At 41.4% G+C, this 23,329-nt stretch overlaps 1 protein-coding gene across 2 annotated transcripts; it reads right to left on the reverse strand.

Annotated features, from left to right (window-relative positions):
- Positions 1–314: 314 nt before the first annotated feature.
- On the reverse strand, positions 315–22,064 carry Fmo4 (flavin containing dimethylaniline monoxygenase 4). Of its 2 annotated transcripts, XM_052737408.1 has the most exons (9): positions 21,814–22,064; positions 18,116–18,255; positions 16,571–16,759; positions 15,430–15,592; positions 13,204–13,346; positions 11,081–11,268; positions 7,981–8,333; positions 3,905–3,974; positions 315–3,210 (listed from the first exon to the last, which is right to left on the reverse strand). In XM_052737408.1, exons 2-9 carry the CDS (start codon positions 18,245–18,247, stop codon positions 2,775–2,777), a joined length of 1,674 nt encoding a protein of 557 aa, XP_052593368.1. In that variant the 5' UTR covers positions 18,248–18,255; positions 21,814–22,064; the 3' UTR covers positions 315–2,774. The 2 variants fall into 2 exon arrangements, with proteins under 2 accessions (XP_052593368.1, XP_052593369.1); XM_052737409.1 differs by lacking the exon at positions 21,814–22,064 and having other exon boundaries at positions 16,571–16,781; positions 18,116–18,229.
- Positions 22,065–23,329: the final 1,265 nt, after the last annotated feature.

Genomic DNA, 23,329 nt, shown 5'->3' on the forward strand with positions numbered 1-23,329 from the left:
CCTTTACCTGTGGTTGGTCAGCTTCAGCTGGTTTTGAAGTTGCCCCTTGTACTGGGGAGTTGTCAGTAAGAACCTAGACACATTAACCAGCTGTAAAAGAAGGGCCACTTCGAAAGCTTGAAAGCAGGCTCTTCTTTGTTAATGTTCACTTGCTGCTTCATGACAGAGGGTTCATGTAAGTGACAGTGATGGAGGACCCAGGGACAGAAGAGCAATACTAACTAGCTGGAGAGCTTTGCCCTGGAGAATTCAAGGGAAGAGATGGCCACACCTCCTGGTTATACAACAGGAAAACAGCAACAGGGAACAAGTGGTAGTTTTCTAATCTTTTAATTCAGAGAATAGAAAAGAATTTTGCAACAATCAGCAGTTAATTTACTGTGACTCACACACTCTGCATGTCTCAGACAAGGGCCCGTTGTCAGTACCACCATTTTCTGGATGAGGACCCTGAGGCTGAGTCATTTGGCCAAGGCCTCAGAGCTCTTGATGGAAATCCAGGTCTTATTCTCACTAGTTCCAGTTAGTTCAGATTCCTCCTGGCTAGTCATCCTAAACAGTATACCTGTCTCACGGTGACCAAGCAGTTACAGTTCTTCTAATTGCCTCATGGATTGCCCTTTACTTAAAGAGTAACTGACCACTGGTAGTGTGTTCTTGCTTGTTTACAAAGCTTAGTTAAATCGGAGGGGAGGCATTTATGTTGGCAGAAGAATGAGGATAGATGAAGACAAATGAAAATGTCAGTCAGTGAAGTCACTGTTTATTCATCAAACAATCAAATATTTATTTAGAAATGCTCTGTATTAAATAATGCTTGGAATAAAAAAATGATACTTTGAAAGGATCCCTCATTTATTATGAGATCTAAAATGTCAAATGATAGCTAGGCTTGGTGGCATACTTTTTAAATTACAGCAGTTAGGCAGACTGCTGTATGAGTTCAAGGAAAGCCCATTCTACACTGTGAGTTCCAGGCCAGCCAAAGCCACCGTAGTGAGACCCTGTCTTAAACAAAAACCACTACAAAAATACTCCCCAAACACCAAGCCTCACAAAACCCACAAACTTTCCCAAACAAAAAGACGTGTGGTTTTACATGTGATAAGTACTTATAATTATCATCTTTACAGAACTTAAAATCATCTTGAAATAAAATTTCAGTGGGGAATTGGCCTATGAGGGATTTTTATTAAGTATGTTAATGAGGTGGCAAGACCCACTCTGAATGTGAGTGGCACAATTCCATGATTGTACAAGAGTAGAGAAAGCTAGCTGAACATTAAATAGGCATGCATTAATTTCTCTTGGCACCTGGCTGCGGATGTGATGTGACCAAACATTTTAAGTTCCTGATGCCTTGACTTTTCTGCTATAAATTGTGATATGGAACTGTGAGTAAACCCTTCCCTAAATTGCTTTATGACAGGGTCTTTTATCACAGGGACAGAAAAGAAACTAGGGTACCACAGTAAGAGAAGAGAAATAACAGAAGAGCATGTTAGGTGTGGTCACTGCACAGGGGGGACCCCCTGTGTCTCAGAGTTTCAGAAAAGTTCGTACACACAGGATAACCACAGGAGACTGATGGGCAATATTAGTGGGAGGACGTGCCCTCTGGGTTTTGGTTGGATTCGGCCACTGGGGAACATTGCCAAGGGGTTGATCAGGAAAGAGAGAGACTTTTTTCCCCTCAGGTTTTGACTTTTGGGGGTCATCATGTTTTGTCTTTATCGCCTGGCTGAAGGGTACTGCAGGTGTTAGGTGGCTCTTTCTGTGTAGATATTTTTCATTTTAATGATTGCTTTCTTCCTTTGCTTCTGTAGGTTCCAGGATAGTAAAGTCATTGTTACTAGTCTTGGGGGCGGGTGTTGTAGGTATCTTATTATAATTTCCCTCCACTGCCCACATCTTTTAACATGATCTCTATATTAAAACTTCACAGGCTGCTGAGATGGCTCAGTAGGTAAAGGCACTTACCTTGAAAGCCTGGCCTACTGCATGCCGTCTCTTGAACCCATATAAAAGTAGGAGATAAACCGCTGTGGCAAAACTGTCCACTGACCTCAACACATGTGCCATGGCGCGCGCGCGCATGCGCGCGCGCACACACACACACACACACACACACACACACACACACACACACACACAAATAAATAACTCACAGAAAAGCCAATTTGAGTTCCAAGTTGTTTCTACCAGGACCTTGTTAGAAATAGTAATCATACGTTTGTTTAGAACAACTTTAGGTAGAGGGGTAGACTCTGCATTAGAAAGCAACATGAGAATGAAGGTACTGAGACCAAAGTAGAAAATCCTGGAATTTTGGCAAGAGATGGCTGGATCTGAACTTGGAATCTATGATGAGAAAGAGCAGGCATATACAAATCACTTGAAGTGGAACTATCATGACTTGATGCAGCCTTCACAATGAATCATATTAAACCTCAGCAACCAGTAGCTAGGCATCTCAGACCACTTCCCATCATCACAGCAGAATACATGAACCGAATAAAGTAAAAGGAGTTTATTTTGTTCATGGCTCTGGGGGCTGGAGGGTTCAAGGACAAAGTGGCAGCTTCTGGTGAGAGATGAGTACTGTGTCCTTACATGGTAGAAAGGTTGAAGGGCAAATACATGTACAAAAAAAGGGATGAAACAAGAGGGAGCCTTGCTTTATGACAACCCACCCTATGGAGACTGATGCAGTATTTGAGAGCAGCACCGAGGGTGCCCTGGGTACTTCCTCCATTGTCACACTGGAGATCAACTCATGGACTCTGGGGGATGAACCATAGCACACGGTTAGGGAAAACCCTTCCTTGCAGTTTTTCTTGCACCAGTTTAAGAATAAGTGATGATTTATAGGTAAGTATAAGAGAGGCAAGTAGAAGAGGTGCTCCCCAAACTTTTAAGTAACGTAACAGGGAGGTCGGCGCAGGGGACTTAGGAACAATTCGGGTTTTCATTGGTTTTATGGTCCTGTCCCACTGGGTCAGGATGGCATTTCTGGCTCCATCCCATTTTCCAGGGCCCATTAGGCGGTATTGGTAAGGGGAACATGGTCCAAAAAAAACTTCCCAAGCTAGTCTTGGATCCTTGATGAACAGAAGTGGGATATTGGGTTTTGAGCCTATGCACTGAGCAATCTCATCCAAGTAGGAAATGAAGTTGAGTTTGTCTTTACTGGTATCTTTAATCACACCCCTATGGGCAAAAAAAGATAAATAATATTCATTAACCACCCCCTGTTCTGCATTTCCTGAGTTATAAGATTTACTTCTCACCCTACCACTTTGCTACTGCTATATTAGGGTCAATCTTTAATTTGGGATTAAATTAAACTATGATGGAAAGTAAGACCGAGGGGAGTTTAGTTAGCAAGCATGTCTGTGAGGGCAAATTTGTTATAGGAAGCAGAAAGGAAAGCATTTAGAACATAAGAATGACAGGATGCTTAAGCCAGGTCTGTCCAAATAAGATGCTATTAATGAATGAACAGGATCAGAAAGCATTTCCTATATGGACAGGGAAAGGAATAATTCCAACTACCGGGGAATCTGAGGCAGGAGGATTACTTGAGTTCAGGAGTTGAAGCCTAGCCTAGGTAACATAACAAAAAAAAAAATAGTTCATATACAGACACCACAATTATATGATGGTCTTTAAAACTACAGGCCAGGATGAGGCCATCTGGGAGTGAGATCTAATTTTGGGGCTCATCAAATTTAAGGGGTGAGAAAGAGGAGACTGAGCAAATACAGATGAAACTCAGCCTGCAAGGTGGGATTTCCTGGGGCTGCGTGAAAGTGAGGCAGGAAGACAGGGTCAAATGCGCCGAGTCACAGGTAGCTGAATAGCATTTACTGATGTTTCCCTCATAGCAAGGTATACTTCATACCTTTTAATGAGCTGTTCCTTTTTAGTGCCTTCGGCCATCAGTTTCTGGGATGGAGGTATGTTACAGAGTCCTGGGAGGAAGATCAGAAGCAACAGTAAAGACATTAGCTTTCCTTCTTCTTAAGTTCTGCATCTTCTATTTCTGGCCTCCCTCTGCTCCCGCCTCGGAATTTAGTGTGGAAAAGCAGTACACAGGGAACTTCCTGGAGGTAAAATCCCATTAACTAGGGAACGTCATTGCCAGGTTCTCAGACGCTCAGCTCTGCCAGCCACACCAGACATCACATCTGCTCCAGCAGTTGCTGGAGTTCTCCCACATCCACTGTCATATTGCCTCCTTCTCCCTTTCAACACAAGCTATATAATATTGTGTAACACTCCTGTATGATTCTTGTGTGTGTGTGTGTGTGTGTGTGTGTGTGTGTGTGTTAAAGCCATTAGTTGTTTAAAGGGAAACATTTAGAGTCACCACTCTTGGAACCCTGTGAGGTCAGATGTGTTGTAGGAGGTAGTTTTGTTATTGGGAAGTCTCCTGTGTGGTCAGTCTCAGCCTCGGAGGAGCTCTCTCTGGTGTGTTGTGAGGACCACCTCTGTTGGAACATGGTCCAGGAATGGAGTAGTGTAAGGAGAAAACTGAGTGCTTGTGAGAACACTCCAAGAAAATGAGAGTCTTGTGACTTGAGTTTCTTCAAAACATGGAATTGTTCTTGGAACATGTTTTCATGCTCCTCTCAGGTGTAGTGGATAGGAGGGAGTTTACTTCAGACTACTCATTATTGATTGCTGCTGGTATTCAATTAAATGATCCTTTATATGTCTCTATGGGAAAAACATTTTTCTTTTGCCACGTGCAGCTTGTCCTTGTGATTGCACAGAGCTGGACTCGTGAGAACTTTACTTATGTGCTCTCTCTCTCTCTCTCTCTCTCTCTCTCTCTCTCTCTCTCTCTCTCTCTCTGGTTTTTGAGACAGGGTTTCTCTGAGTAGCCTTGGCTATCCTGGAACTCACTCTGTAGACCAGGCTGGCCTCAAACTCAGAGATCTTCCTGCCTCTGCCTCCCGAGTACTGGGATTAAAGACATGCACCACCGCCACAGGCCTATGTGACCTTTCTTAACCCTCAGAGTATAAACTGTCTGAGGTTTTGAATAAAGCTGGCATGAGAATTTAGTCTGCCTTATTTATTTGGCTCTAATCTCCCAGGTCTCACTGCTTCTAGAGCGGTGACAAACCTCCTTTGTAGGACAGTGGCAGAACTTGAACTCTGCCCCTGCTTATTTTAATTTTAGCCCATTGCATGGACTCTGACCTTTCTCAAGTGGCCCAGCTCCCAGCGTCTAAAATCTCATTCTGTCGCTTTGGTTTTCTGGAATTTTACCCTTACCTACTTTATGTGAAACTGTCATTCCCCCAAGCCCCCACCACAATCCCCCAGCTTCTCTTACTTGACTTAGGCTACTGGTGACCTTGAGAATCCACTCTGTCCCCCATCCTGTTCTGGCCAGTTCTGTCCTGCCTGGTACCAAGTGGCAACCCTAGAGTGTGGTGCATTATCCTCAGAGTAAGGTCTGATGCAGCTCTGTGCTGTGTTTTCTGCCATGGTTTTGTTATCTTGTCAAAAACTAGCAAGACTGTTTGCTGAGGTGCCTCTTGGAAGCTCTCCAGTGGACCACACAATTACTGATGTGGTATGAGCCAATCAAGCTGTGTCTTGTCAACTGTATCATTTTAATAAGTATTTTACAGCTCATTATGCATAAACAACCCCAGGTACTGAAGGGTCTTCTGTGGTTTTAATGTAATTGGATAGTGCTGTGAAAGCACTTTAATTGGCTTTAAAGAAATACAGATTTTTGATAATTTAATGAAGGGTTCAGATTCCTTTCCTGCAATATAAGGATCTTCTAAACTTGTCTTGCCCCCTCCTTTCATTCAGGTAGCGTGTTTGCAGTCAGGCCTTGTGGTGCAGGCCTGTAATTTGAGTTGCTCAAGAGTCTGAGGCAGGAGGATCACGAGTTCAAGGCCAGCTTGGAAATTCTAGTAAAAGCCTGTGTCCAAAAAAAAAAAAAAATGCTGACAATGTAGCTCAGGGGTAGAGTGTTTGCCTGACCCATGCAAGCCCTGTGTTCAAATTCCAGCCCTATAAAACACAGATTAGACAAACCCACATAAATAACCAAATAAATAAGTATAAATGGAATATTATGAACTTACGAGAGCACAGGCTGCTTTAAAAATATTTATTATTTTATGTGTATGAGTGTCTTGCCTACATGTATGTGCTGAATCCCTTAAAACTGGTCATAAGCTGCCATATAGGAATTGGGAACTGAACCTTTGTTCTTTGTAGGAACATTTTTACAGTTCTCGTAGGCTCTGAGTTATCTCTTCAGCCACAAGCACAGGTTTTCAAGTGAGGTTGGTGTGCTATTTCAGTTTACAGTGATTACTGGTGATTGTTTTTTTATTTATTAAGGATGCCTGCTTGGCCCAAATGTGAATGCTGTTTTTATATAAAAATAGCACAGATGCAGTCTTTATAACGTTTGCTAACCTAACTGTGTGGTAGGATGCCAACCGTAAGAGCAGCAGTTATCACTTAGTGGGTTTTCAAGGTGGCTCAAGTACTCTGCTAACTGCTTTGTAGAAAGTACCCATTAAAATAACCTTGAAAAAAAATACTTTATAGATGAAGAACCTGAGATCTTAAGAGTTCTTTACACAGCTAATGAATTTCGGTGCTGGGACCGGACAGCACAAGCTGCATCTCCGGTATCTTTAGCTTCTCAGAGCAGTAACTGACAGCGAGTGAGGTTAAATATTTTTTATAAGCATGTGTGAACAGTTATGAGACAGGAGGATAGAAAACAGGGAAAATTACGGGGATGTGGAATCTGGTTGAAGCCTCTCACCAAATGAGAATCAAGAATTCCTGCACAATTAATAATTGCTGTGAAAGCTGCCTACATAGACACAAGATTCCTTTAACATAGAAAAGAATGGTAAAATAGAAACAAGTCATGTTTTAAGGCCTAAACCTGTGCTACTTTGAAGAATGGCTTTGCTTCTTTCCTAGATGTTTTCTGTGAAGATCAAAGAGAAGACAGTTAAAACATGCCCTGTGAGTCTTCAGACCTGGAGCTTTTCCTTATCAGCTATACTTCTATCCAGGGCATCGGTCCTACCCTCTGAGTTCATTCAGGCTCCCCTGCAGCAATTCAGGATGAAACTTAAGAATCTAAAAGACCCACTATAGATGGCTACTGTAAAGACACTTGTCTGAAAAGCCAAGATGTGCCTTACTTTGCTCCCAAAAGCGTTGTTTAAAAAACTCCAGGCCTTGCCGGGCGGTGGTGGCGCATGCCTTTAATCCCAGCACTCGGGAGGCAGAGGCAGGCGGATCTCTGCGAGTTCAAGGCCAGCCTGGGCTACAGAGTGAGTTCCAGGAAAGGCGCAAAGCTACACAGAGAAACCCTGTCTCGAAAAAACCTAAAAAAACAAAACAAAACAAAACAAAAACCTCCAGGCCTGCTTCATACTGGCTCATCCTGAAATTCTTCTCTGTGGTGAAGCCAAGGATCTTTCGTTACCTGATTGGAGGTGTCTGTGATTAGCAAACAGCTCAGGCTATAGGCTGCAGTGTAGAGCAGTGCTCTGCCACACCTAATAGCCATTCTCCTAAGATCTTGATTTTATTCACAGGATGCATTATCTCAATATCATTCTTTGGAAGCAATATAAAATTTGGCTTTTAGTGACAAATGGTAAGACTGAACTAGAGGAGAATGGGAATTTTTAAATTTCAGTTAATCTAAACAATTTGATCAATTCAGCTACCCACTACACAACTCTGTTGTGTGACTTCATCCCCTCCACAGAATCAGCACAGCTTGCCCTCAGTCAGATAGAATGACCTAAGCATATCTCTTATACTGTCACACACATATATGATTAATTGCTCATTAAGCTTGCTTCTAGTAATTTATATTTAGCTCATGTCTGTTTGACTAGGTAAAAGGCAGGGTACTAATTTTAAGATTCAATTGATAGCATTTGTGTTTAAAGAGAGCAAACATACCTTTGAATACTCTTGTAGCCCATCGTGCTTGGAGCTCTGTGCCTGCTAAGATAGATCCTGTGAGGCTGATCAGGCCAATGATGGCTAATGTTGGTCTCTCCAAATTTGGGGGAAAGACACGCTTGTATAGCATGATCTTTTTTGTACAAAGGCTTTTGAGAGGTTCTTCAAAGAAAGGAAAAGAAAATTCATATCCTGTAGTGAAGATCACTACATCAATGTTGGCTTCTATTGTCCCATCTTCAAAGATGATAGAGGATTCTGTAAAATCCTTTATGCTGGTTTTCATAGTGACTTTCCCGCAGAGGATGCAGGTTGGTAGCTCATCATTCACGATAAGGTTTGGTTTTTTCCTTTGGCAGAGGAAAAAAATATTCACTATAGTTACCTACAAGGGACTTTTGCAAATAATTTCTTCAGTCGTTGAATTAAATTATCTGCCAAGTGAAGGAAGTGAGTTGACCAGTATCTAATTTGAAGTTGGCAATCTGATAAACAATCACTGTTTATAGAACATACTGTCTCTTTGCTCTTTGTAGAAGGTGTGTGGAAAATGACTCTTTCCTAAGTTGATTTACAATTCCCTTTTAAAAAATATCACACACATACATACACACACACACACACACACACACCACACACACACACACACACACACGTAGAAAGAAAGAAAGGGAGAGAGAGAGAAGGAGGAAAAATTTCAGGGGCTGGTTCTTCTGCATGTTTTGGGGACTGGACTCAGGTTCTCAGGCTTGGTAGCAGATGACTTTACCCCCAAGCAATCTCACCAGCACTTTATTTATAATTCTATCCATTGGAATTCACTTCTAGACCAGTGTTTTCGTTTCTTTTTCTTCCTTTATTTCTTCTTTTCCACTTTGGAGATTGAACCAAGGGCTTCACACATGCCAGGCAAGTGGTTTACCACTGAGCTATATACCCATAGCACAGAGATGCTTAAAGTATAAAGGTAGAGTATACAACTAATGATTTGATGATGAATTTAGGATTCCGTATCACTCAGGTCTCCAGAAGTTATATTAGGTCAAGAGGAAATCAGTAAGAAACTATTTCTCTAAAAATAAAAACTATTAATCTATTTACACGGATGGCTATTTTCATCATTATACAATCACATCAGACATGTGGTCTTTATAAAATTGAAAGCTCACATTATCATCTGCCACTTGTTTTTCTTGTAATTTAAAATAGATGTTGCTAAAGAATATTTGAGTTAGGCATATATTAATAATATATAATAATAATCACATTTAATGATATCACATGAAGTTCAAAGTTTTTTTCTTCCCAATATATAATTCTATAGAGTAGTATATTAAGATACATTATTTCAGGAACTCCTGTTAGGAATTCACACTTCTAATCATGGTTAGTCGAGACATTTATTATCACACGTATTGAGAGTCAATCATCTGTGTTCACTGATGCTACATGCATTGTATTTCTGGATAGTTGCAGTTTCAAGATGCCTCAAAGCCAAATTAAATTTCCTTCAAATTGGAAAGAAAAGTTTTCATCATTAACTTGATTCTAGCATTGTGAATTTACTACTGTTCTTATGAGACAGAGAATATGTCTATTTCAAGAACTACTGTGGAACTTTGTGGGCAATGTCTTTGTTGCTGTTTGTTTTTACTCTTTTTTTTTTTTGGTTTTTTTGAGACAGTTTCTCTGTGTAGCTTTGGAGCCTGTCCTGGAACTCACTCTGTAGCCCAGGCTGGCCTTGAACTCACAGAGATCCGCCTGCCTCTGCCTCCCGAGTGCTGGGATTAAAGGCATGTGCCACCACCGCCCGGCTGTTTTTACTCTTTTGTGGGGGCCTGCCACATAGCTCCCAAATAAATCACACACGGAGGCTTATTACTACTTATGAACGCCCAGTCTTAGCTTGGCTTTTTTCTAGCCAGCTTTTCTTAACTTAAATTATCCGCAACTATCTTTTGCCTCTGGGTTTTTCCTTTTCTATTCTTGTATATCTTTCTTTGTTTCTTACTCTGTGGCTTGCTTGTGTATCTGGGTGGCTGACCCCTAGAGTCCTCCTCTTTCTCTGGCTACGTCTTTTTTCCCTCCAGATTTCTCCTCCTATTTATTCTCTCTTCCTGCCAGCCCTGCCTATCCTTTCTCCTGCCTTGCTATTGGCCATTTAGTTCTTTATTAGACCATCAGGTGTTTTAGACAGACAAAGTATCATAACTTCACAGAGTTAAACAAATGCAACATAAACCAAAGTAACACACTTTAAAATAATATTCCTCAATATGTCTTAGGGAAATAAGTTTATAACAGGAAAAACTAAGACAGTGCTGTAGTGTTTGAACATGTAAAGTTCTGAATAATACAGTATGAGGAATGTTGATTTAAAATTTCCCACCAGAAACCCAAAGTAAACTGACAACAAGATGCTGTCTCACTCCAGTTAGAATGGCTATTGTTTTTCTAAAAAAAAAAAACAAAATAAAACCGTGGGTGAAAATATGGAAAAGAAGGAATACTTGCACTCTTGGTGGGAATGTAAATTATTCTCCAGCCATATATGGAGAACAGCATAGAGATGTTCTAAAACAACAATAAAAACTAACCAAACAACAAAAATTAAGACTAGATCTGTCATATGTTCTGTCTATCTCACTTCTGGGTATATATCCAAAAGTAATAAAATCAGCATTCCAAAGAGATATCTGCAAGCCCATTTTAATTGTGGCATTATTCATAATAGCTAAGCCTTAATGCTCATCAACAAAGCGTCACACACACACTGGAGTATTTTCAGCCTAAAGAAGAACAGAATCTTCCAGCTACAGAAAAACTGAGAAACTCAAAGAATATGTTACATAAAATATATAAAATAAAAAGGTAAGTATTGTACTTTCATTTCCATATGTGGAAGCTAAGATCAGAATAGTGATTATTAGAGATGGGAAAGATATCAGGGAAAGGAAGGATGGAGAAAAAAAGGTTATCTTTGAATGGTAGGTGCTATATGCATGTATGAAACTTCACTGATATATGAAATTTATACATATTAGTAAAAATAGTGAAAATGAACTAAAAATTTTCCATGAAATAAAAACTTAAATACCCTTTTGCAATTCTTAATCCATAATTCTCATAATTAAGTTGCAGCTGTTTATCAAAGTTTATAAAACACGAAGGCAGAACTTGTGCAATCACATTATACCATCTTCTTGTTAGCATCATATTGAAAGGGTAGCCACCCCATGAAGAGCGCCTTATAACCCAGGCACCAGTTCTAGTGCTGAGAAACACCTGAAAGAAAAACAAGACGGATAAACACATGCCCAACATTTTGAAGTCTTTTTTTCTTTGATGTGTTTCAAATTATATCCTGGTTTTCTAACATAGATTACATGTGACCATATGTTCTTGTTGCTATAATTATCCTAAAAACACATCACTTGATTTATATATGTTAAGTATCTTCAACATATCATTTATAGAATTATAAAAATAGGATTGTAATATTTGTGAGTATAATATGTTTGTCTGGTGATTCTGTGTGTGTTTGTGGCATACATGGGTGCAGATATGTGTGAATGAGTGTGAATATGTGAATGTGTGAATATGTTCAGAGGCCAGAGGTCAACCTCTGGTGTCATTTCTCAGGAGCTATCTACCTGTTTCTTTTGAGTCAGGATCTCTCATTTGTACCTGGGGCTCAAATATTAGGCTAGGCTGGCTGTCCAGTGAGCCCCAGGAATCTGCTTCCCCAGCAGTACACACATGCTGGCTTTTTATGTGGGCCCCGAGGATGGAACACGGATCCTCATGCTTTTGTGGCAAGTATTTAGTTGTGTGACTGAGCTAGCTCTCTAGGCTCTGGTCTGGCAATGTTTTTTTTTTTTTCTTTTGGCTTTTCGAGACAGGGTTTCTCTGTATAGCTTTGTGCCTTTCCTGGAACTCACTTGGTAGCCCAGGCTGGCCTTGAACTCACAGAGATCCGCCTGGCTCTGCCTCCTAAGTGCTGGGATTAAAGATGTGCGCCACCACCGCTTGGCTGGCAATGTTTTTTAAAAACACATGAATAATAGAGAACCAAAAGGTTTAGAAAAGAAATTGTAACCAAATTAAGTATAAATCTATTCTTTTGAGATCTAATAGTTTTCCTATAATATAATATAATATATGCACATGAAATAGATCTCTAACTTGTGAGTTGTTTAGAACTTCTAAAATCATCATGTATACTTAAAAATTGAAGACTTCTTCTATATTAAAACAAAGAACAGATCTGATTTCTAGTAGAAGCGTTGGAGTCTGTGGTAATTTGAATTTAATTGACTCCCATAAGCCATAGGGAGTGGCACTATTAGGAGGTGTGGCTTTGTTGGAGAAAGTGTGCAACTGTAGAGGTGGATTTTTGAAGTCTCCTATGCTCAAGCTACACCCAGTGTAGACACAGACTCCAGCAGATCAAGATGTAGAAACTCTTAGCTTCTTCTCCAGCACCATGTCTGCCTGCATGCCATGATGTGATAATAATGGACTAAACCTGTGAAACTGTAAGCCACCCCAATTAAATGTTTTCCTTTATAAGAGTTGCTGTGGTCATGGTGCCTCTTCAAAGTAATATAAACCCTAACTAATTCAGAAGCATTTGGCAAACAAGGTTACCATTAGATTCTAACATGGGATTTTGACAGAATTACAGAGGGTTTATGTAAAAGAAAGATGGCTAGGTGTTGGTCACCTGTAATGCCAGAGTTTGGAAGTCTGAAGCAAGAGACTTAGTGAGGCTACATAGTGATATCCTATTTCAATATAGAAAAGTAAGAAACAGTTGTGGGGAGATGGACAAAGAGTAGGTGTGCAGAATGGAGAGATGAAGACAAGGATGCAGAGAGGGAGGGAGAAAGAGAGGGAAAGAAGGAGAAAGGATGTAAATGAGAGCTTTGCCTTCTGTGGAATAGTTTGCCTAATTGGTTTTGTCCCCTAAAGATCATTTTTTGAACAATGCCTGTGATTAGGCATTCACATAGTTTTTCTGGAGTCTTTTGGACATAGTCAAGTTGTGTAAAGTACATCTCCTGAAATAGGAGACCAAGAGTAACTTTGGGGCTTTTCCTCACTTACCTCATGCCAACATAATTTACCAGTTGGGAGGGTGTTTGCAGTCTTGGTAACTTCTCTGTAGGCACTACCCGTGCTGATAAGAGCGGAGACACTGATTTAGAAATAGTGTACCTGAGCTGCTGTTCTACTGAGCTCCACTGCGATGTCTCCTCCAGTGTTCCCAAGACCAACCACCAGGATGCGCTTGCCCTGAAAGGAATCCGGAATCCTGTACTCCTGGCTGTGTAGGATCTGCCCTTTAAACTTATGGATTCCTGAGGGAAGGGAAGGATGAAATGACCTGAAACGTTTAAGCTATAATTCTGCAGTCCACAATGATAGGGAAGTCCCAGAAACCCAGAAACACGTTGCTTGCATCACTACTTAAGGAAGGAGAAGCATGAAGAACAAGTCTTCCGGGAATTCAGTGAGCCCAAGTACAGATCTCTTACAACCTGCCGTGTTAAAAATACCGATCAGTGCTGGAGAGATGGCTTAAGATGGGTTAAGATGCTTATTGAGAAGCCTGACAACTTGGGTTTGATTCCCAGAAACCAATGGTGGAAGGAGAGAACTGACTTTTGCAATTTGTCCTCTGAAGTCTGTATGGACACTGGGGTATGCACACTGTGAATATGCATGAACATAATATAGTTCTTGTAAAATAAGCCCATGGATAACATCATATCAAATGGAAAAAAAATTGAAAGCATCCCTGTACCCTCTAGGTTGGAGCACAGGTGCCTGTGATTACTACTTGTCAGTGGACTACTGAATTCCTAGCTAGAGAAGTAAAGCAAGGGAAGGAATAAGGGCATTCAGTTTGGAAAGAAGGAAGTTTTCATTGTTTGCCCATATTATGATTTTCTGTACAGAAAACACCATAGATTTCCCCCCCCCCCCGAGAAACCTCACAAAAGACCAATTAAGCAAAATTGTAGGATACTAAACCAACATACAAAAATCAGTATTATTGCTGTATATCGATGGAAAAAGTTCTGACATAGAAATTAATAAAACAATTCCACATATAATAGCTACAACAAAATAGCCTAGAATAAATTTAATCAAAGAGGGACATGTATAAAAACATTGATGAGGAGTCAAAAGTGGGTGCAGTGGGTTAAGGGGACATGCCATCAAACCTGACGATCCATCTGAGTTCAGTCCGAGTTCAAACCCAGACACCATTTTGAATGCTGCTTCTTGAGAAATTATGGGTTGAATTATCACTTGATTCCTATAACTAAACTTATTTTTTGTATAGGATATTCTATTTATTTGTAATTGATTTTTTTTAAAAAGAATTCTGAGAGATGGCTCAATGAGCAAGAGTGCTTGTTATGCAAGCATGAGGATCTGAGTTTGGACCCCAGCCCCCCTGTGAAAAGCTGGCTATGGCCTCACTTATGCCTGGATCCCAGGTGCTGTGGGGGGTGAAGACAGGATGCTTCCTGGGGCTTGCTGGCTATCAGCCTAGCGGGAGGGCCAGCGAGAGACCCTGTCTCAAAGGAATAAGGTGGAAAGTGATAAAGCAGGGTACCCAACAGCCTCCTCTCCCCTTTGTGCATCTGCACACAGGCACTTTCACAAACACTGTGTAGATGACGCACAACAAATACTATGATCACAAGAGCATATAAAAAAATAAAGGAAAACATTCAAAACTTTACTCACTAATTGCTTTCAAGGTCACTCCGAACTGGCAGAACAGGAGCAGTTTTATTACATTTTAGTAATCCTCACTTCCCTAACTTTGTCACACCTGAATTTGAGTGGATGCCAGCTTTCTAAATAACTGATTATGACCTCAAAGATGAAGGTTTGCCAATCACGAGTATGTCGAAAAGAATGTGTTGAACTGTTTTCAAAGGGGATTTCAAAGCACCCTGATCTGAGAGGTGTAATAGGCAATTTTAAAGAGTGAATGTATTAATTTAAATATATAATTTCTGGTTCATTTTCTTTAAAAACTATCTGCCAAGCTTTTGTATTCTCTTACTTCAAGTTTTTAAATAATAGATCAGCTCTGATTCAAATGACCTATGACTCAACTCCCCAAATTAAAGCCTTCTTAAAAATGACAGATCTGATACTTTAAGTCTTATTTGATCACTATATTGAAGTGGGCATGTATGATAAGGCTCCAACCACAGCATTTATATTAGTACATAAATAGTAAAACTGTACACAAAACAGTACTTTTTAACCATTCAAAGTAATTTTGTGCATATAATTTCCAAGCAAATACAAAAACATTGTCTATAAGCCTGCAGAAGTATTTTCAGTTATGAGCAAGTCATTTTTCTTCTAGGAGAACTGAAAGAGTATTGATGATCTCAGGTAGAAGTGACTCACCAGGGAAGGACTCCAGAGGTAAATGGGGGCTCAGGAATTGCCCGGTACAAACCATGACAGCATCAAATACAGCTCTGGCCTGTTTGCCCTCTGTCTCTGTGACAACATCCCACTGGCCAGTTTCAGAGAAGTCTGGGCGTTTTGTTACACTGCACACAGTAGTCTACAAACAAAAGACAATTTCCTTTGACTCTCACACAGTGACTGGTATAATAAGCACCTGCTATTTCAAGTAGGATCAACTGATGATCTAAACAAGGTTTGTAAATATCAGTTGTCTCATTCTTAGAGAAATTAAGTAACATGCATGTTCTCACAGGTGCTCCTATGTGGATCAGGACGTAGGACAACTGAATCCCTTCATTGAAAGGATAAAGCAGGACTTTTTTTCTTTGTGAGAAGGAAGTGAATTATAATTCCTGATGCATTGGGAAAAGCCAGGAAAGCAAACTCTCCTCTACCATACTTTGTATGTTGAGAGTTGTAGTCATTTCTTCGCAATGGGTTTCATAAATAGATTTATTCTTACTTTATTCTCAGGAAAAAATTCAAAGTTGTATCCTAAATGAGAGTGTGGTGGTTTAAATAAAACTGGCCCTCATAGACTCGTGTTTGAATGCTTGGCCTATAGGGAGTGCCACTATTAGGAGGTGTGGCCTTGTTGGAGTGGGTGTGGCCTTGTTGGAGGAAGTGTGTCACCATGGAGGCGGGCTTTGAAGTCTCAGATGTTCAAGCTATGCCCAGTATGGCACACAGTCTCCTTCTGCTGCCTGTGGATCAAGATGTAGAACTCTCAGCCCCATGTCCAGCACCATGTCTGCCTGCACACTGCCATGTCCTGCTATGATCCACCATGATGATAATGGACTAAACCCCTAAAACTGTAAGCCAGTCCCATTGAAATGTTTTCCTTTATTAGAGTTGCTGTGGTCATGGTGTGTCTTCACAGCAGACTTTGACATTCAGAGGAGGAATTAGGAAATTCAGTATTTTAATAATTTGAGTAAGGAACAGTGAGGAAATTCTTATTCAAATCAAGATAAAAATCAAAGAAAAGTTTACTTTAATCATCTCATTTCCATTCAATTGCTGACTGGGCTAGCTTCCATTCATGAACTTTCCATAACCCAAACTATCTTACCTTAAACTGAATATATTTCAGGAGGCCAAAGTGCTCAGCAAATTCTCTAAGATAGTTCCAGAATTTCTCATGGTCCATGAAATTGGGGTAATCTTCTCGGTATGGGAAGTCACTGTAACATGACATTTCCTTGCAGACATTTGTCACTAGTGACTTGTAGACCCTGGTCATCCCATCCTTGGAATTTTCCTGTAGTGGAGGTATAATTAGTCTGGAGGAAAGAAGGAAAAATGCGGAAGAGAACGCTGGTTGCCTTGGTGGTTCATGGGTGTCCAACTGAAGGGGGTTCAGAGAAATTAGCATTCCATTTGTAATTTTAAAGAGTTCTAGACCCAGCATTGGACACCCATGCTGTCATGATAAGACATCCTTATTGGGACTGGAATAATTAAGTGCAGTTATCTTTGCCCCATCACAAATAAGCTGATGACAGTACAAAATTGTCCTTCCATGATTTCACAGATGTAAAGCTCATGGTCAGTCTTGGGTGGCTGTTCCTTCTTCACCTGTCATAGTGACTTCCTCTACTCCCTCTGGACATTTCTTTCCTTGCCTTTCTCTAGGGAACTGCTTGATAGTTTTCCTTATTACACTCGGTGGATATTTACTGATTGTATTTTTTCCATTAGCATTAAAAATTTTGAGGACTCTAATATTAGGAACAAAACCCAGCCCCCCTCATTAGCCTTTTCTCCCTCCCTTCTATCTCAACTGTCAGGAAAGATTCATCATGGGCAGGTAACATCTGTTTCCTCCTGTATTCCTTAACCCACTCTTTTTCTTGGTCTCTAATACTCACAAACAAAATAGCAAAAGCATCTATATTCTAGGCACTAATGAACTTCATATGTCTGAAGCCAATCTCCATTTCTCTCTCAAGTTTCTTCTTTTCCTGTCACTTTGTCCTGAAGGCCTTTCAGGACTTAATTAAGGGTTTGCAGGGGGTAACTGTTGGGGCCCCATAGAACTGGTGACCTGAACTTTAGAGCTTCTCATGCTGCATTACAACAACCTCCTTACTGTTTCTGTCCTTTTCTCGACTATGTGGAGGGTGGTGGGGTCCCTGCCTGTTTTGTGTGCCATTGTATCCTGGCAGAGGGACATGATAGGTACATGTTGAATGAATGAGTCTTCCATAAGATCTGAACAGGGTCTGGGAGTTGGATTGCCACTGCTTTTACTCCGACTTCATCCTCACAAGTGTGTAATCCTCTTTATTTACCAAGACTGTCCAGCTTGCAGGATGTGGCACTTTGCTACCTTTAGAATTTCCAAGTACAGAAATCATCACAAACTTCCAAACTATGTGGATCTTACATTATCAGATTCCACTCTTTTTTTCCATTCTCTTTTCCATGTCCTTGCCTATGCCTTGCCTATTTCTAAGGCGCCTTACATCTCAGACTACGCTCCACACAGCATTTATCATGGCACCACACACATCTTTAACTTGATGCAGTGAACTCCTGTTTGGATCACCAAGTGAACAGAAGCAGCCCATGACTGGATTATGATTGCTGAGATAGGAAGATGTGAACTACGCACAGCAAACTTCCACAGTCCCCCGAAGTCATTACTTCTCTCAAAGCAGGTGGGTTCCAGGCCCTCATCCAAGCAGCACTTGATAGATGACAGGCCACTCACACCGGCTCCAATCACTGCAACTTTCTTGGCCATGGTATGCTCTGTGTGAAGGTCAAGGAAAGGTTTGTATGGTTGACCCCTACAATCTTGTGCTGTACACAAAACACAAGGTGTTCCTGTTTGGGAGAGGATAGAGACCAGCCCCGGGAGGAGCCGGGGAGCATTGAAGATTTGAGGGAACTGAGAAGGAAGGGAACTAAGGAAATGAAGAGATCTGAGAGAGCTGAACTGGTGATTGAATGATGGTGACTGACGAATAAATGAATTGAACGAAAGAGCTCTGAGCAACTGGATTCATTCCCGTCCCGATGGTAGTGTCTTTCCTGGGCCCCTGGATTTGTATAAATTTAAGGCTGGACCCTTAAATATTATACAATAGGACCTGGGTTCTATTCCCAGCACCCATATGATACTACACAACTGTCTGTAACTCCAGTCCTGGAGGATCTAATGTCCTCTTCTGACTTCCTTGGGAACCTCTCATGCACATGCTTCACATACATAAATGCAGGTAAAATGCTCATATATACAAAAATAATAAACTTCTAAAAATAAAATAAAGTTAATAACCTAAAGAAAATATTTTGAAACACAGAAAATACTTCTATGCTTAATATGTAAAATAAACTTATAAATTAATAATAAAAAAGAAAATGTGTATGAGAAAAGAGTCTGTTTTCAATAAAAGGGAAAAAAACAATAAAACAATATACCAATTGAGCAAATTGACATGGATGGGCAATTTATACAAGAATAGTATCAGTCAAGAAGTACATGAAACCTGTTTGATCACATTGATAATACCAAGCCTGGGGTAATAGTTTCCAGCTTTCAGATATGAAGTTTGGAGAATGGGCCTATGTTCAGTAACTTAATACACACACTGCAGTAGAAGCAACTCTGTATGCATGCACCGCTCGTCACAGTAGAATTTGCCTTGGGGAACTAAGAGAGGATGTGTGTATGATGCCCACAGGTCCAGCAAAAGAAACCCAGCATGAGTGTTCCTCACTGCTGATATCTGCACCACTCTGAGAGGTGAAGTCTGCCCACAGGTGGCCGTCTGGTGCTTGAGCCAGCATGGGCGTGCTGCTGAGCTGAGAGCCTGAGGAGTTCCACCACCCAGTCACTGAGGTTCTCTCTTCCCCTCTGCTCAGGTTTGAGGGATTTCCCAGGGCTTCCTGTTCCAAACATACTGGTATTCAGCCTTCCATGAGTTTGGGTGTCTCCATACCTGGCTCACTGTGTATTTCCAAATTTGTACCTCTTCTGTTTCAACTGAGTTCAGTTGGGAGTCTCTTAGTTTGGAGTGAGTTAGGGTGAAAGGAGAATGGACTTCAGAAGCAGCAAAATAAGGTTTTAACTTTACTTAATAAGAATGGACCCATACACTCATATATTTGAATGTTTAGTTACCAGGGAGTGGCACTATTTGAAAAGATTAGAAGGACTAGGAGGTGTGGCCTTGTTGGAGGAGGTGTGTCACTGGGGGTGGCTTTGAGGTTTTGAAAGCCCATGCCAAGCCCAGAGTCTCTCTCTTTCTGCTTGTGGATCAGGATGTAGCTCTCATCTACTGCTCCAGTACCTGACTGCATGCTGCCATGCTTCCTGGCATGATAATAATGGACTCACCCTCTGAAACTGTAAACAAGCCCTCAATTAAATGCTTTCTCTTGCGAGAGTTTTGGCCAGGTGGTGGTGATCCACACCTTTAATCCCAGCGCTCAGGGAGGTAGAGGTAGGAGGATCTCTGTGAGTTCGAGGCCAGCCTGGTCTACAGAGTGAGTTCCAGGAAAGCCAGAGCTACACAGAGAAACCCTGTCTTGATTACCCCCCCCCCAAAAAAAAAGGCAAGTTATTGACTTGCCTCCCCTCCAAACAACAACAACAACTGACCAAAACACTCTCAGATGTACTGCTGGTAAAATAAGAAAAATACCTATGTTAATGGACTGTGTAAACAATATCATATTATTTACATAAAAGGACCCATCACAAAATATTTACATGCTGTTCATTCTCTACAAGATTGTTTCCTTCCTTCCACCCTTTCTCCTCAGGAGAGAGTGTTTCTGTGGACAAATTTTACCAACAAGTTTGGAAACATGAAAACATGGCAAACATACCTGTGGATTCTCTTTTGAGTTGAGAACACCTGGATTGCTACTAACAAGGGACAAATGGCCTTCACCGAGAAGAACACTTGAACTGCTAGTCCACTAAGTGAAGGTCTGAAGCTGTCAGATCTCTGCTCTGCTGTGTCTGAGAAGGGGTTGTTAGTTAAACTGGTAAAGTGAAGAATACGCAAGTGGAATAGACTAGCAGCAAAGGATTCCATTCACTGTTGTGCCCCTGGGACTCTCGGTGCAGGGACTGAGCCGAGAGTGGGAATATGACAGAGACTCAGTGACTACATCTGAGAAATAGTCTGAGGAATAACAAAAGCACCGAGCCAGGCTGTGACCTGACACTAGGAGGAGAGAGGCAGACATTCAGATGGCACTTGTGGTAGGTCCTGTGACAGCAGCTGGCCCTGGTAAAGTCCCGGCGGAGTGTCTTTTCCCAGTCTAGAGTGGACCATGGGGTAAAACTGGACTGCAGTACCGGTTTCTTCAGGGCTGATTATTAGTGATAGAGGCACGTTTGTACACTTCAGTATTGGTATTTAGGTACCATGACCTTCTGATGGAGGTAGTCATTTGAGAGTGTGCTTTATATCGGTAAGGGAAGGTCATGGGATGGAAATGCAGAGACCTGAGTTCTATATGTTTCTGCCTCTAACCAGGTATGTGACCTTGGCCGAAATTCTTGAAAAGTACAGTTAAAGTAGCTTCCTCTTTCTATCAAGTTTGGAAGTGTTGTGTCTGAGACCAAATTACTCGTAAAATAAAAAAACAAATCCACAAATGAAAGAAAGGGGGAAAAAAAAGCAACACAACCCCCAAACAAAAAACCCAAAACCCAACAAACAGCCAAGCAAAATCCAGAGCCAAATAACCAGCTCTGAATTCAAACTAGAAGGGCTAAGAAAATGCACCATGTGCCAGCTCTGTCAATGGTAAAGAATGCTAAAACATGAGAAATACTGGGTTGTTCTCTGGCTAGAAAGGAGGCCCGAAGTTCTGAACTTAGATCTTTGTACAACTGCAGAACTCCACCTCATACCTCTGCAGCCAGCAAATACTTTGGAGATATGGAAAGACACACGCGACTAGCGGATCGCACAATCTACTAGGGTTTCTCAGAGATGGCCATTTGATGATGAGCTCATTCAACCCAAGATCACTGTGCTCTGCTGTGCTTTTCCTGTTTGGGTTTCCAAGTGTCACTCATTTCCAAGTGTATCATTCTAAGACCAGCCCGAGTCAAAGTAGGATCACCGAAGGACCCATGGCTGTGACTGACACAGGGTCTTTCTGTTGGATGACCTACTCCACCTATGCTCTGTTTTCTGTCCTCCTTAATTCTACTGCCCTAACCTCAGGCAACAGGCTTCGGAAGCAAGTCACTCCTGCAAAATCACTCTCTCCATTCACCCTCTGCAAGAGCAGTTTCTGGAAAAATTTCCTCTTGAAGGCAAAACAATCCAGGGCACTTACCTGGCAAGCAGAGAGCAGATCCTTGGACTCAAAAGTCCAAGGTGAGAAGTCAAAAGTGGTGTTTGTTTGATGACGCAAGGAAGAAGTTTCTATCTCAGAGCCTTGTTTTAAGAAGACAACAGATTTTGATCATACTCTTCTCAGTTTAACACAAAAGCCAGTTGCTTCTTCTACTATGCTGTTGACAACAGGGAGTTGTGTTAATACGAACTTGACACTTCCGCAATCTCCGGGGAGGGGAGGGCTGGGCTGAGTGACGACTCAGAGTGCAGCTTTCAGATAGGAAAGAAAGGAGTCCCGCCTCTTTCCCACACCCTCAGCTGGATGAGAGCACTTCAGGGCACTGAAAGGCCATGCTGTTATCATTGCTGCCTTTAGAGGGCGCCAAACTCTCATCCTTCTTAGCGACACCCTGACTTCATTCTCTGTCTTAATTATATATTTTTATTCTTGGAGACTTTTTTTTTTTACATGTATTCAGTGAAATATGATCATATCTGCCCACTACTCCTTGCCAACTTCCCTCACCCTCCAAATATATTCCAGCATAATGGCTTCATTTTTAGTTTGATAACGTAAGTACACTAAGTACTGCCCGTATGTGAATGATATGGGTTCATTGACTGGAGTATGGGGAACCTACCAGTGGCCATACCTTCTAAGAATGATTCTCTTCTTAAACCAACATAGAAGCTATGAAAAAAAAAAAAGAGAAAATAATCCAGGCCACCACATTTTTTTTTATGCTTGGTGTTCTCTCTCTCTCTCTCTCTCTCTCTCTCTCTCTCTCTCTCTCTCTCTCTCTCTCTCTCTCTCTCTCTCCTTTCTCTTTCCCCTTCCTCCCTCTCTTCCTCCCTCTCTCTCCCTTTCTTTCTTTTTCTTCAAGACAGGGTTTCTCTGTGTAGCCCTGGCAGTCTTGGAACTTGCTCTGTAGACCAGGCTAGCCTCAAACTCACAGAGATCCACCTGCCTCTATGTCCTGAGTGCTGAGATTAAAGACATGCACCATCACTGCCTGATGCTTGGTATTTTCTAACTACAGATTTGTGGTCTGGACTTTTAGGGTTCACAAGTGGGTGTGTCCTTCAGATTGGGTCAGCAGAGGGGCCTGTAAAAACTGAGGACATAAAATCCTCTCTAGACGTTCACCTGGTCTCAGGAAGAGCGACTGAGGAAGCAGTAGTGGTAGTAATACCAGGGAATTAGGGCTTGTTCTTACTTCCTCTCAGTGCTTGCAAGCCACCATAGTGATGGTGGTCCATCTAGGCTTGTTGCTGAAGGAAGTTCTTCACCATGGTTCACTGACCATTTTCTGAACCGGAAGTCAGAAATGCAAACACGTGGAGGAGTCAGGAAGGCAACATGAGTAAAGGTGGATAGATAAGACCCTACTGGGAAGCCCAGTGGTCTGCTCAGTTTAGCTAAATGCTGTCACTTGGGAGCAAGAGCCTAATATCTCAAGGCTCTAGGCTCTTTTCTTTCTTCCTTTTGAGACAGGATCTCTCTATGTGCTCTC

Source organism: Peromyscus californicus, unplaced genomic scaffold (assembly GCF_007827085.1).
Source record: "Peromyscus californicus insignis strain IS unplaced genomic scaffold, ASM782708v3 Scaffold_14__1_contigs__length_90479793_seg_2, whole genome shotgun sequence".
NCBI classification, from domain to species: domain Eukaryota; kingdom Metazoa; phylum Chordata; class Mammalia; order Rodentia; family Cricetidae; genus Peromyscus; species Peromyscus californicus.

What these genes read in the sequence shown, in the direction of transcription:
- Fmo4 (XM_052737408.1), bottom strand. Translation starts at nt 18,247, where the DNA reads ATGGCCAAGAAAGTTGCAGTGATTGGAGCCGGTGTGAGTGGCCTGTCA. An exon ending in GGGGACTGTGGAAGTTTGCT is followed by an intron (nt 16,760 to 18,115) that starts GTGCGTAGTTCA and finishes CCTCCACTACAG; the next exon opens with GAAAATTCCAAGGATGGGAT. An exon ending in ACCTCTGGAGTCCTTCCCTG is followed by an intron (nt 13,347 to 15,429) that starts GTGAGTCACTTC and finishes CCCTTCCCTCAG; the next exon opens with GAATCCATAAGTTTAAAGGG.